Source organism: Prionailurus viverrinus, chromosome B1 (assembly GCF_022837055.1).
Source record: "Prionailurus viverrinus isolate Anna chromosome B1, UM_Priviv_1.0, whole genome shotgun sequence".
Classification (NCBI taxonomy): Eukaryota; Metazoa; Chordata; class Mammalia; order Carnivora; family Felidae; genus Prionailurus; species Prionailurus viverrinus.
In genome coordinates, this window is record NC_062564.1 from 59125995 (window position 1) to 59139894 (window position 13900).

Sequence of the window (13900 nt, forward strand, 5' to 3'; positions counted from 1 at the left end):
TTTGCAATTCCCAGGGGTGCCTGGGTGGTTCAGTCGGTTAAGCATCTGACTTTGGCTCAGGTCATTATCTCATGGTTTGTGAGTTTGGGCCCCATGTGGGGCTCTATGCTGACAGCTCAGGGCCTGGAGCCTGCTTCCGATTCTGTGTCTCCCTCTGTCTCTGCTCCTCCCCTGCTCACACTCTGTCTCTCAAAAAAAAAAAATAAAAAGATTTAAAAAAATTTTGATTTGCAAATCCCAAATGACCTAGGATGTGGACCATTTTTTTCATTTGCCTGTTTGCCATCTGTATATGTTCTTTGGTGAGGTGTCTGTTCAGATCTTTAGTACATTTTTTTAATTGGGTGGTTTTTTTTTTTATTGTTGAGTTTTAAGAGCTCTTTGTATATTTTAATTAACAGTGATTTAAGTCTTCATGTCTTTTGCACATGCTTTATCTAAGTCTGTGGTTTATCTTATTCTCTTGACAGTGTCTTTCATGGAGCAAAAGGTTTAAATTTTAGTGAAGTGTCCAGCTTATCAATTCTGTCTTTCCCGGCTTTGCCTTTGGTGTTGTATCTAAAAAGTCTTGTCAAACCCCAAATCATATGGATTTTCTCCTATGTTACCTTCCAGGAGTTTTATAACTTTGCATTTTATGTTTGGGTCTGTAATGAGTGAATTTTTGTGAAGGGTGTATCGTCAATGTTTGTTTAGATCCTTTTTCTGGGAGCGGGGGGAACAACTGGGTTGTCCAGATGTTCTAGTATCATTTGTCCTTTCTCCTGGCAACTCCTGTCCATTGAGTTGCCTTTGCTCCTTTGTTAAAGTTCATTTGGCTCTATTCGTTTGGGTCTGAGTTATGTTCTATTCCATTGATTTATTTGTCTATTCTTTCACCAGTATTACACTGTCTTAATTACTGTGGTTTTATAGTAAGACTTGAAGAAATTACGTATTATCATTCCTTGAACTTTGTTCTTCAGTATTGTGATGGCTGTTTCCATCTTCTTTTGAATAACATAGGTATTATGTTAAATGAGAGTTCAGAAGACTAGATAATATAATTGAATTGCTACCTTATATTTACAAGTGCTCAGTAAGTGTTGCATTTGAAATGTATACTCACCAGAAATGTATACTCACCAGAAATATTTGTTTACTGGCTTGAAGGAGAACAAAGTAGGGAACAGACTTGCTGCCATGTTACCATGAGCATACCTGTAAATGCCATTTCCTTATATTGATAAATGGTTCAATGGTTCAACATGTCTTATTTCATATTGTTTAAAGTCTAAACAGCAAGATAAAAAAAGACACATGTTTGAATATAACTTGTGATATTTTTAATGACATTAAATCTTATTATCTGTACCTTCATTTCTTCCATTCTCCCATTCTTTCATTCTTCCATTATGTTGACATTTTTATAATGAGGGCTCTTATGTTGGGTGATTGATGTTCAAACTTTTAGAGATTACGCAAGCATTTCTTTTTCAAGTTTAAGATTAATAAGTAAAATATTTTTTCTTCCCATCAGATGTTGTAATGAATTAAAATTAAAGTGGAGAGACTGATGTCATAATCTTTTAGAAATCAGGTTTTTTTAAAAAAAATTATTAAACATTGTTAATGCAATGGAAAGGAGTTATTTAGTACTACATGAGACTTGATTATGTTTACATCTCAGGCCAGAGATGTTCTGCCTTTTCTGATCTTTCCTCAGACCTAGCACATTGTCTCACACAATAAAAATTGAGAAATGAAAAAACTGTACCTTTGGATAGAGTAGATAAACAGTGATTTGATAAATACCATTTTATTCTTCATACAAATATAAATTTGCAAATGTATTTACATTTTTTATTATAGTTGGTGGCTAAAGGAGTTAAGAGTTCTGATATGTCTCCGCCACTGGGACAACCTGAAGCAGGTGGCTCTCCATCAAAGCAACAGATGAAATCTGTTATTTCTGTGACTTCAGCTTTGAAAGAAGTGGGTATGGTAAGTTCCCTAAAATTTAGAACTCCTCAAAGCAAAAAGTTATTAGAAGGATTAAATTTAATGAAATTACATTAATTCCTAGTGTTTCATTAAATTTTTTCTAAAAACAAATTACTTGTTAAGATTTTTGTGTATAGTTTACTCTGAGTATTGGAGCCTCATTGCTGATAGGTTTATATCTAGGACCACTTAATACATAAAAATAGATTTAAGTGATTGTCTCTCATTTTTACTTTAAAAGAATATTGAACAAATAAATTATATATAAAAATGTACAGAAAATAGTGCAACAAACATTTGTAATGGAACAAACATTAACAAACACTCTCACAATTAACAGTTTCATTTTTTTTAAGAAAGGTTCATTTTTTAAAAAAATAATGTCTCTTTGGTACTTAAATTAACTCTAAGAATAAAATCCAAGGCATGTTTACATTTATTTGAAAATCTTTAGCATAACAAATGTTGGAATATTCAGTATAATTACACTTACTCCATCAATTATTTCTTTTCCCTTCTACTTATAAATCTCTGTCATGCCAAATGGATAATGAAACAAATATGGGCAAATAAAAAGCTTAAACTTGGAAGTATGTGTCAGGTATTCGTCTAAAATGTGAAAACTCTGTTCTGGAGTAAAGGAAATAGGCTCATGGTATGGGATTTCAGCCCAGAATTCAACACAGAGAAGGGAGAAGTCTACTGAATCATGTAACACATTAACCTGATTCTCTCCTATCTCATTAATTAATGTCTCTGCCTTTTAATTGCTGGCTGAGTTTCATTAAGTTTTTTCAGACAACACTAATGTTACTGATACACCATTTTTTTAAATAGCCTTTGTGTTTATCTTGAAAATAAGACTGAGTAGGAAAATACAAGTTTCTTGGTAACTCTCAAGAACTTCGTGTAAGAAATTACTGTTCTTTAAGTAGGTTTAGTCTCTTTTTCTTTCTGATAACGACTTTGCGTGTGCTGCGTTGTTCACTTCAACTTTAGATACCACTGTGTGGTTTCCTTCCTGGTACCCAGTCTCACATCTCAAGTAGCTGTTCATCTCTCTGGTTATAGCAACTGCTAATTCCTGACTACTTTATGGGGTAAAATGCTCTTTGTCTCATTTACATGTATTACTTTAAAACTGACCACTATACTCTTTTGTATTTTCCTCAAATCTTACAAAATTTGAGGTAATCTATGTAATGAAATGGTTTTTCTTTATGTGTTGTCTTGGTAAATATTGCACTTAAAACTTTGAAAACTGCTGTTTCTTACTCTGCATTTTTCAGATTATTTTTGCTTTCATAGCATTCATAACTACTAATTTCGTCTTTGCGAGTGTTTAAAAATTCGAGTTGGTCTAGATCACTATGATTATACTAATCAAAGACAGAATTTATATTATTGTTGGTATAAAGGACTCAGAACTCATTACTGTTACTCTCTTTGTTTACTGAGAGAAACCAGTTCTCAATTATGTTTAGTAGTATGGCTAAGCAGGAATATATGTACATGAAACATGAAGACAATTTCAAAATAATACAGCCTATCCTGAGTTACTCTATCCACTAAACTCCCTAGCTCCAATTAAGAGAGTACATCAGTTAATTTTCTTTTTATTTCTACCATTGACATAAAATTACCAAAAATCAGATGCCAAAAAGGAAGAGGATTTAGTTAAATATGTGATCAGTAATCTAAAAATAAGACAAATAATTGAGAATTGGCCCTTCTGCTATTAAGTATAATGAAGGAATCTGTGTTAACATTTTACAGGAATAAAAAATTCACAAGGAACAATTTAATAAAAAACAAAAAGTAACAAAAATATGAAAGTTTTTAAGGTAGGCATTTAAAATAACATTATTTCTTACTCTGTAACTGTCTGTGTTTATAGGACAGTAGTTTAACTGATACCCAGGAAACCTCAGAAGACATGCAGAAGACTAACAGTGCTATTTCAGTAGGTACAATTTTCAAACTTTCTCAGTCATTTTACTTAATTGTATACATATTAAAGTATAACATTTTAACTGTTTCAGAGTAAGCGAGAAATACTCCGTAGATTAAATCAAAATCTTAAAGCTCAAGAAGATGAAAAAGGAAAGCAATGTCACTCTGATACATGTGAAGTGGTCGTTAGTGAAGATGCCAAAGAGCCCGAAAAGGAAAAATCGGTTTCATCTGATCGCAAGAAATGGGAGGCGGGAGGGCAACTTGTGATTCCCCTGGATGAGTTAACATTGGACACATCCTTCTCTGCAACTGAAAGTATGTATAAAATCTTAATAATCTGTTTTGGTTTAGCACACATGTAAACTTGAATACTCTGAAAGAACAAACACTTAGAGGGATTGAGAGAGGCTGGAAAATTTCTTTGTATGTGAAAAATGGAGAAAACTATTTAACCTTACGAATAGCAAGGATTTGGGGGTGCCAGGGTGGCTTAGTTGGTTGAGCATTTCACTTCAGCTCAGGTCATGATCTTATGGCTTCTGGGTTTGAGCCCCACATCAGGCTCTGTGCTGACAGCTCAGAGCCTGGAGCCCACTTTGGTTTCTCTGTCTCCCTCTCTGTCTGCCCCTCCCCTGCTCATGCTCTATCTCTCACCTTCAAAATAAATAAACATAAAAAAAAAAAAAGAATAGCAAGGATTTTTATTACAAAAGTGTACGGTATGAGAGAAGGAACTAATGATACATATGTAAATTGTATTACTTTAACTCTTTCTACTATGTTATATTAATCTTTTACCAGGAATAATTCTTGATGAGAACCAAAATGGCAGCCTTTGACAGAATCTCAGAAAGGTCCTTTAAGTATTTAGCCAGGAGTATTGAAAATATCTCACTTAATGATTCATTTATTCAGCAATAATTATTGAGCAGCTACCATTTTCTTGCATTGTCCTATGCACCAGAGGGAGATACAATAATAAATAAAAACCTGTGCTCTTGTGGAGCTTACGTACTTAAAGGGCAAGTCTGATTATCAACCAACTAAATATTTTTTTTAAAAAATTTTAATGCTTATTTATCTTTAAGAGAGAGAGAGAGAGAGAGAGAGAGCAAAGAGAAGGGTAGAGAGAAAGGGAGACACAGAATCCAAAGCAGGCTCCAGGCTCTTAGCTGTCAGCACAGAGCCTGATAGGGCCCAAACCCATGAACTGCAAGATCATGACCTGAGCCAAAGTCAGACACTTAACGCACTAAGCCTCTCAACAAAATATAGTTTTAAGTAATTTTTTTTTTAATTTTTTTTTAACGTTTATTTATTTTTGAGACAGAGAGAAACACAGCATGAACGGGGGAGGGGCAGAGAGAGAGGGAGACACAGAATCGGAAGCAGGCTCCTGGCTCCGAGCCATCAGCCCAGAGCCCGATGTGGGGCTCGAACTCGCGAACCGCGAGATCGTGACCTGAGCTGAAGTCGGAGGCCCAACCGACTGAGCCACCCGGGCGCCCCTTAAGTAATTTTTTTAATGGACTGTTTTCATAGAATTCTTTCTTGCACTGGAGAAAAGTTCAAAGAATCCAACCTGTGGTGTCTTTTATTTGTTTACTTATTCAGTAGTTCTTCATGGAGTCTTATTAAATACCGTACACTCCTCAGCAATGAAAATACTATAATGGTTGAGACATAGTCCCTCCCCTTAAGGAGCTTAGGGTCTAGTGGAAAGGGAGACAAATATAGAGGCAATTATAGTTCACAAGGAATATACTAGAAATAATCCTGGCTACTGTCAGAATGTGTCAGGACATAAGTCTATCTTGGGGAAGCCAAGGAAATGATTTCTGAAAAAAAGGGATGAGCTGAGGGATAAGTAGTTAGCTAAACCAAAAGCTGAACCAAATATTTTAGGCATAGAATAGCCAGGACCCAGGTGAGAGAGGGTGTGTAATTCAGGGAACTTGGTATAGTTCAGCATGGATGACTAACTTTCAGAAGTCAGACAAAGAGTGGCAAGTAAAAAGCCATGGAAGAAGTAAGCAGGGAAAATAATGAAGGGTACTGTACATTGGCTCTCTCAAACATTATGAACTTATTCTGAATGCAGAGAACAGTTTTTGAAGCAGGGATTAGCAAATGTTTTCTGTAAATGGCCAGATAGTGAATATTTTAGACTTTGCAGGCCATAGGAGCTCTGTTGCGACTTCTCTATTCTGTCACTGTTGTGTAAACCCAGCAAGAGACAATATGCAAAGGTATTAGCATGGCTGTTTCCAATAAAATTTTGTTTAGGCACACTGAAATTTGAATTGATTAAAATTTTCTTTAAACCTTCTATTTCTATTCTCAGACTTGCTATTTTTTCATTGCCGTAAAGTACATTCATATCATGATTATTTCCTGGAACATTTTTATAATAACTTAAAATCTTTGTTAGATAATTCCAATATCTGTGTTATATCTGTGCTGATTATTAATCATTAGCCATCTTTCATGAGAGTTAAAATTTTCCTGGTTCTTCTTTTTCTGAATAACTTTGAAATATGTCCTGGACATTTTGAATATTCCCTTATGAGACTTTAGGCCTTATTTAAATCCTGTGGGGAATGTTCATATTTTTGCTTTAGCAGGCAGCTGACCCAGTTAGGTCACAAGTTTCTATCTGCCTCCCGTGGCCTGTGGTTCTAATATCAGTTCATTTTTCAAAGCCTGTCAATGCTGTTTTGGTCTACTAGCATGTGTATCATCCAGTGACTGGGCTGGGGACCTTGGCAGTTATCTCTTTGTTAATTCAATTTTCAAAGTTTTGGATATACTGAATAGGATCAAATCCATGGGTGGGTGTGCATATGGCAGGTGAGCCCAGATGATAATAAACAACTTTATGGGGTTGCTTTCTTGAGTTCCTTTGCCTTTATTATCTTCCTGGGATTTTCTCGTTGCCCAGGGCTTCTCTCTTTGGTTATCTGGTCAGAAAACAGAGGCTTTCCTTACTTTGTTCTATTGTATACTCAGAGCCACTAGAAGACAGAGAAAAATAGCAATGGGAACTTAGCTGCATCTTCTAGGTACCACATCTCTACCAAACAGAAAGGAAGCTTCCTCGTCCTCAGTTTGATCCCCTGTGTGTTCTGATTACCAACTACTGCTCTTGTCACCATGGGGTTTTTGGGGAGGAGAAAGGAGATGACAAAGTAAAGAAAGAAAAGAAAAGCACTGAAGGATTTACTCATGCCAAGTAGTAGGATTTCCCTTCCCCATTCCTCGAGCTGGAAGTGGAAGGCCTGTCCTAGAACTCTCTCTCAAACCCGGTGCCATTTATGGATATCTGACATGCTGAATCCTGACAGGGGAATGTCTCCTTCCGTAATCCATCTGCTACTCTTTCTAAGAGTTCTCAAATAGCCACTTCATATATTTTGTTCTGGTTTTCGTAGCTGTATTCAGTAGGAGACACAGGGTAATATGTGCTTACTCCATCTTCCCAGGAACTGAACTCATTTAATTATCCTTTAAAGAGATTTAAATACCTTTTAAAGAAAGAAAGTCTTTTTGTATTTATCTATGTAGTTACCATTTCTGATGTTCTTAACTTCTTTGTTTGAAAGGATTTCTTTTAACATTTCTTGTGATGCAGGTGATAGAGTATTTCAACTTTTGTACACTGAAAAGTATTTCACCTGAATTTTTAAAAGGTATTTTCTCCAAGTATAGAGTTCTAGATTGGCAGTATTGTCTTCCAGTGCTTTAAAGATGTTGCACCATTGTCTTCTCACTTGCATTATTTGACAAGAAATCTGATTCTTAGTTCCCTCTGCATAGCACAGCGTTTTTCTCTGACTGCTTTTAAGATTTATCATTATTATTGATTTAGAGCAATTTGACTGTGAAGAGCCTTATTGTACTTTCTTCTTGTTCTTTTCCCTGGGGTTCATTGAGCTCTTTGGTCTATTGATATATAGTTTTCATCAAATTCGAAGTTTCTTTGTTATTATTTCTTCAAATGTTTTTTTGGGCCTCCTCTCCCCTCCTTTGGGTACTATAATTTCGTGTTTATTAAGCAGCTCAAAGCTGTCAGTCTTATAGCTCAGTGATGCTCTTTTTCATTTTTTAGATTCTTTTTTCGGTGTGTTTTGTTCTAGATAGTTTCTATTATTCTATCTTCAAACTCACTTATTTTTCTTTTCTGCATTGCCTAAGCTATTAATTCCATCCAATATATTTTTCATCTCAAATAATGTAGTTTTCATCTCTAGAGGTTCACATTTTGTTTTTTTTATCTACCATATCTCTACTTATCTTTTTGACCATATGGAGTACAGTTGTAAAAACTTTATTAATGTCCTTGTCTGCTAATTCTAGTATCTCTCTCAGTTCTGGCTGATCTATTTTTCCCCTTGTTATGGGTCATATTCTTCTTCTTTGCATCATAGGCATTTTTTGATTGGAGACCAGACATTGTGAATATTGCTTGTTGAGTGATAGATATTTTTGTGTTTCTATAATTATTCTGGAGCTTTGTTCTGAAGATAGTTAAGTTAGGTGGGCTCAGTTTTATCCATTCATGTCTTGTTTTTGAGATTTGCTAGGTGAAATCAGAGCCATGTTTAGTCTAGTGCTAATTTCTTTTCCTCTACAGAGATAAAACCCTTCTGTGTACCCAGTGCACCATGAATTATGACATTTTCCAATCTGGCTTCTGGAAACAGGGAATATTTCATGTCCTATTTTCTCTATAATCTTTTTGGGTGGTTCTATTCCTACCTTGGGTGGTTTTCTCACATATTTGCTTGTCTCACAGCTCTGCTGATACGTAAGGGCTACCCTCATAAACCTCTATAATCCTCTTTCTACTTTCCTTGGTCTTCTAAAAATCTCATTCCTGTCTTCCAAACTTGAGGTAGACTCTGTCTGGGTTCCGCTTTCTGACCTGCAGTTTGGAAACTCTGAAGGCAGCAAGCTTGAATACTCATAGGGACCATCTTGTTTGTTTCTTTTTACTCAGTGGTCTGTGTTCTTTATTACATTTTGTCCAGTGTCTTAAATCTGTTGTTTGTGTATTTTGTCCAATTGGTGTGGATATTTAGGCAATAGCATAACTAGTTACCTTAGTCCATCTCACTCAGAAGTGGAAGTCCTTCAGACCATTTTTTAGAGGTCTAGACAAAAATCATTGATGAACATAACTAAGTTACTGAAAGGTAATAAAGAGAAGAGGACATATTTAAGAGATACTAGGGGACAGACTTGTAAGGGCTTCCTGTGAAACTCTTCTAAGAGTTTGTCAGAGAAAGGAGAACTTTGAAAAGAAAATGAGAAACAATCAGAGTTAAGAAAGTTGATGGGTTTAAAAGGAAGAAGAGTACTTCAGGAAGAGAAATGACAAGTTTAGGGCTAAAAAATTTACCCTGGATTTGTCTGGAAAGAGGCATTGTGATCTTGATAAAAGTAGTGTCATTAGAGTGTTAGGGACAGCAATAGAATCCAGGAATTAAGAAATGAGTGGAAGGTGAGGAAGTATAACAGAGAGAGAGAGGGAGGGGGAGAGTTTACAACCTTTTAAGGAAGCTGAGCTGTAAAGGAGAAGAAAGATGTAAAGTGTTATTACTTGGGAGATAGAATCACGGTAACCTTAGAGACCTGAAAATTATGCTAATTAGAAGGGCAAAATTTTTAAATCTAATTGATTTTGTTGCACTTAGAATAAACATCTGAAGCCCTTTTCATAATTTACAAGGCTCTCCTGTGGTTCCCTCTGTATCCTCACTCTGTCCATTTTTTTCTACCTATACTCACTTCTTACTTTTCACTTCTTAAAACACGCCAAACTCTTTCTTTTTCACAATCCTCTTCCCCTTGTCTCTCTTCTAAGTTCTTTGCGTGGCTGCCTCTTTCTTTTTCTTTTTTTTTTTCTGTCCCTGTTGTTCAACTTTCACCCCATTTCTGAAGTCCTCTTTATAGCAGAGCTCCTCAAAGCATTACCTTTTTACAACTGACCAGTTTGCATTTCTTGTGATGAGAATCTTCTATCATCCTTGTTATTCCTCTGTATGTAATATGTCTTTTTTCTCCTTGATGTTTTTAGCTTTTTTCCCTAAGCCTTGGTTTTAGTAAATTTGATAATTATGTGCCTTAATGTCATTTTCTTCATGTTTCTTTTGCTTGGGTTTTGTTGAGCTTCTTGGATTTGTGAGTGGTTTTCATCAAATTTGGATAATTTTGGCCATTATTTTTTCTAGCGTTTTTTTGTCTTTTCTAGAAGTTCATATGGAGCTTGTTAATGTTTTCTTTTTCTCTAGTTTTTATCATTTGTCTCTGTAGCTTAATGAACATACAGAATTTATTTATGAAAATTATAAACATCCTCTCTACTGAGGTCATCTATAATTTTTAGGTTGATATTAATTGGTTGAAATTTTTTCCTCTTTATTAAAGGTTGAATTCTTTTGCTTCTGTGCATGGCTTGGTCATTTTTTGTTTGGTAGCTAAAGCATGAATTTTACCTAGATGGGTGGCTATATATTTTTATATTCCTATAAATATTCTTGACTTTTGTTGTGGGATACAGTTCAGTTATGTATAAATAGATTGACCGTTTTAGGTTGTGGTTTTAATCTTTATTAGGTAGAACTAGAGCAATATCTATGGCTAATCTATCTCCTTTTACTGAGTCTGAAACCTTTCTGAATAATCTACCTGATGACTTGTGAATTAAGAAGACATTTTTTTCTGACTGGTGGGAAGAGGGACTATTTTTGACCCTGTTTGAACTGCAAGTATTATTCCCTATACTCCATTTGGATGATCTTTTCCCTAGACTACAGTAATTTACCATGTGTGTGCTAATTCCAGAGAGCTCTTTATAGTTCTGAGTTCTCTTTGTGTAGCTTTCTATTCCTTAGTACTCTATCCTTCCAACATGAGCCACTTTTGCCTCCTAGACTTACAATTCTGTTACCTCAGCTCAGACCATCAACTCCACCTGGTTTTCCCTTCCTGCATCAAAGGGAACAAAGTTCATATTGTTTCATATGGACATTTAGTTTGTCCAATTTTGTTTATTACTTTCTCCATATTGTTTTGGCACCTCTGTCAAATAGCACATGGCTGTAAGTAATGGGCCTATTTATGGGTTTTCTACTTTATAACTATCCTTTTAAAAGTTAGTTCCCTACTGGGAATCATTTTTGCTTTCTAAAACTGATTATTACCTGCTAATTTGTAGATTCTTTCAAGGAACTAGTACATACAAATTTGTATCAACATTTTGTATTTGGTTACCATTAAAATTTAAATGACTTATATATACTGTAATATGTGAGATTGCATCTTGTCTATTAATGCTTTGAGCATTCTTACAAAAGGCTTCTAAGACTCAAACATCAATAGCTAATTTCCCATTTTTTTGCTCTGCTAAATTTTATTTAAAATTTTTTTAATGTTTATTTTTGAGAGAGAGAGAGACAGAGTACAAGCAGGGGAGGAGCAGAGAGAGAGGGAGACAGAATCTGAAGCAGGCTCTAGGCTCTGAGCTGTCAGCACAGAGCCTGAAGGGGGGTTCAAACCTATGAACCATCAGATCATGACCTGAGCTGAAGTTGGATGCTTAACCAACTGAGCCACCCAGGTGCCCCTCTGTTTTTATTTTCCTTCAAACTATGGAGTTTAATTTGTAACTATTTTATTTACTTTTTTTTATTGAAACATAGTTGACATGAAGTATATTACTTTCAGGTGTGCAGCATGGTGATTCAACATTTATATAAATTACGAAGTAACCACCAAGATCTATCTAGCTTACCATCTGTCACCATACAAAGTTGTTACATGTAATTGACTATATTTTCTTTGCTATACATTGTATCCCCTTGTTTTATTTATTTTATAACCAAAAGTTTGTACCTTTCAATCCCCTTCCCCTAGTTTCCCTATCTTCCCTACTCCCTCCACTCTAGCAACCAGCAGATTATTCTCTGTATCCATGAGCCTGTTTCTGTTTTGCTTTATTCATTTGTTTAGTTTTTTGGATTCCACATATAAATGAAGTCATACAGTATTTGTTTTTCTTTCTCTGACTTACTTCATTTAGCATAATACCCTCTGTGTGCATCCATGTTGTTGGAAATGGCAAGATTTCATTCTTTTTTTGTGGCTGAGTAATTTCCTTTGTGTGTGTGTGTGTGTGTGTGTGTGTGTGTGTGTATAGTTGATCCTGAACAATTCAGGTGTTAGGGGCCCTGACCACCCCTGTGTGGTCTGAAATCTGCATATTACTTTTGATTCCCCAGACATTTAACTGCTAATAGCCTACTGTTGACTGGAAGCCTTACCAATAGCATAAGTAGTTGATTAACACATATTTTGTGTTTATATGTTTTAGGTAATGAATTCTTACAGTAAAGTAAGCTAGAGAAAAGACAATGTTATTTGAAAAATCATAAAGAATGGAAAACATACCTATAGTACTATACTGCATTTATTGAAAAAAAAAATCAACACATAAGTGGACCCAAGGCTGTTCAAACCTGTGTTGTTCAAGGGTCAAATGTACACCACATCCTCTTTACCCATTCATTTATTGGTGGACACTTAGGTTTCCTCCATATCTTGGCTATTGTAAATAATGCTCCAGTGAACATAAGGATGCATAATATTAATTTGGGGCTTTGTTTGTTCTTAGTAGCTCCTTTAGGTGTAGGATTAGATTGTTCATGTGAGATTTTTCTTGTTTCTTGAGATGGGCTTGCATCACTATAAACTTCCTTCTTAGAATTGTCTTTGCTGTATCCCATAGATTTTGGAGCATTGTATTTTTATTTTCTTTTGTCTCAAGGTATTTTTTGATTTCCTCTTTGATTTCTTCTTTGACCCATTGGTTTTGTTAGCCTTCACATATTTGTGTTTTACAGTTTTCTTCAGTTTTAGATTCATACTCTTTTGTTGTATTTGTAAAAGATGCTTGATATCTCAGTGTTCTTAAATTAATTGAGATTTGTTTTGTGACTTAATATGTAAACTGTCATGGCGAATGTCCCACGTACACTTGAAAAGAATGTCTATTCTGCTATTTTTGGGTGTAATGTTTTGTATATACCTATTAAATCCATCATGATCTATTCATCGATGTAAAGGAAATATTAAAGTCCTCTACTATTATTGTATTACCATCAGTTTCTCTCTTTATGTTTGTTAATATTTGCTTTATGTATTTAGGTGCCCCTATGTTGGATGCATTGATATTTATAGATGTTCTGTCCTCTTGTTTGATGTATGTATTCATTGTGTAGTGCCCTTCATTGTCTCTTGTTACAGTCTTTCTTTTAAAATCTATTTTTTCTGGGACACCTGGGTGGCTCAGTTGGTTGAGTGTCTGACTTTGGCTCAGGTCATGATCTTGCAGTCTTTGAGTATGGGCCCCACATTGGGCTCTGTGCTGACAGCTCAGAGCCTGGAGCCTGCTTCCGATTCTGTGTCTCCCTCGCACTCTGCCCCACCCCCATTCATGCTCTGTCTCTCTCTGTCTCAAAAATAAATAAACTTAAATATATTTTTCCTGCTGTAAGTATTGCTACCTCAACTTTCTTTATGTTTCCATTTGCATAGAATAGCTTATTCTAACCCTTCACTTTTAGTCTGTGTGTGTCTTTAGATCTGAAGTGAGTCTCTTGTAGGCAACATATATATGGCCTTTTTTAAAAAAATCTATTCAGGGACCCTATGTCTTTTGATTGAAGCATTTAGTTTATTTACATAAACCTTCACTTACACATGTAAATAAAGGTATTTGGTATGTGGTTACCATAAGGTTCACATATAACATCCTATGTATCTAGTGGTCTGTTTTAAGTTGAAGGCCATTTAAGTTCAAGCACTTTCTTTTTATTTAAAAAAATTTTTTTTAATGTTTATTTATTTTTGAGAGAGACTGAGACAGAATGCGAGTGGGGGAGGGGCAGAGAAAGAGGGA

At 35.3% G+C, this 13900-nt stretch overlaps 1 protein-coding gene across 6 annotated transcripts in view; it reads left to right on the plus strand.

The window, feature by feature from the left end:
* Positions 1 to 13900, plus strand: part of NEK1 (NIMA related kinase 1) — a 248558-nt gene that overhangs the window by 153339 nt on the left and 81319 nt on the right. For all 6 annotated transcript variants that reach the window (XM_047856749.1, XM_047856753.1, XM_047856750.1 and 3 more), the window contains 3 exons: positions 1852 to 1983; positions 3881 to 3946; positions 4026 to 4254. In XM_047856749.1, coding sequence (XP_047712705.1) covers positions 1852 to 1983; positions 3881 to 3946; positions 4026 to 4254 — 427 coding nt within the window. The remainder of the gene's footprint in view (positions 1 to 1851; positions 1984 to 3880; positions 3947 to 4025; positions 4255 to 13900) is intronic.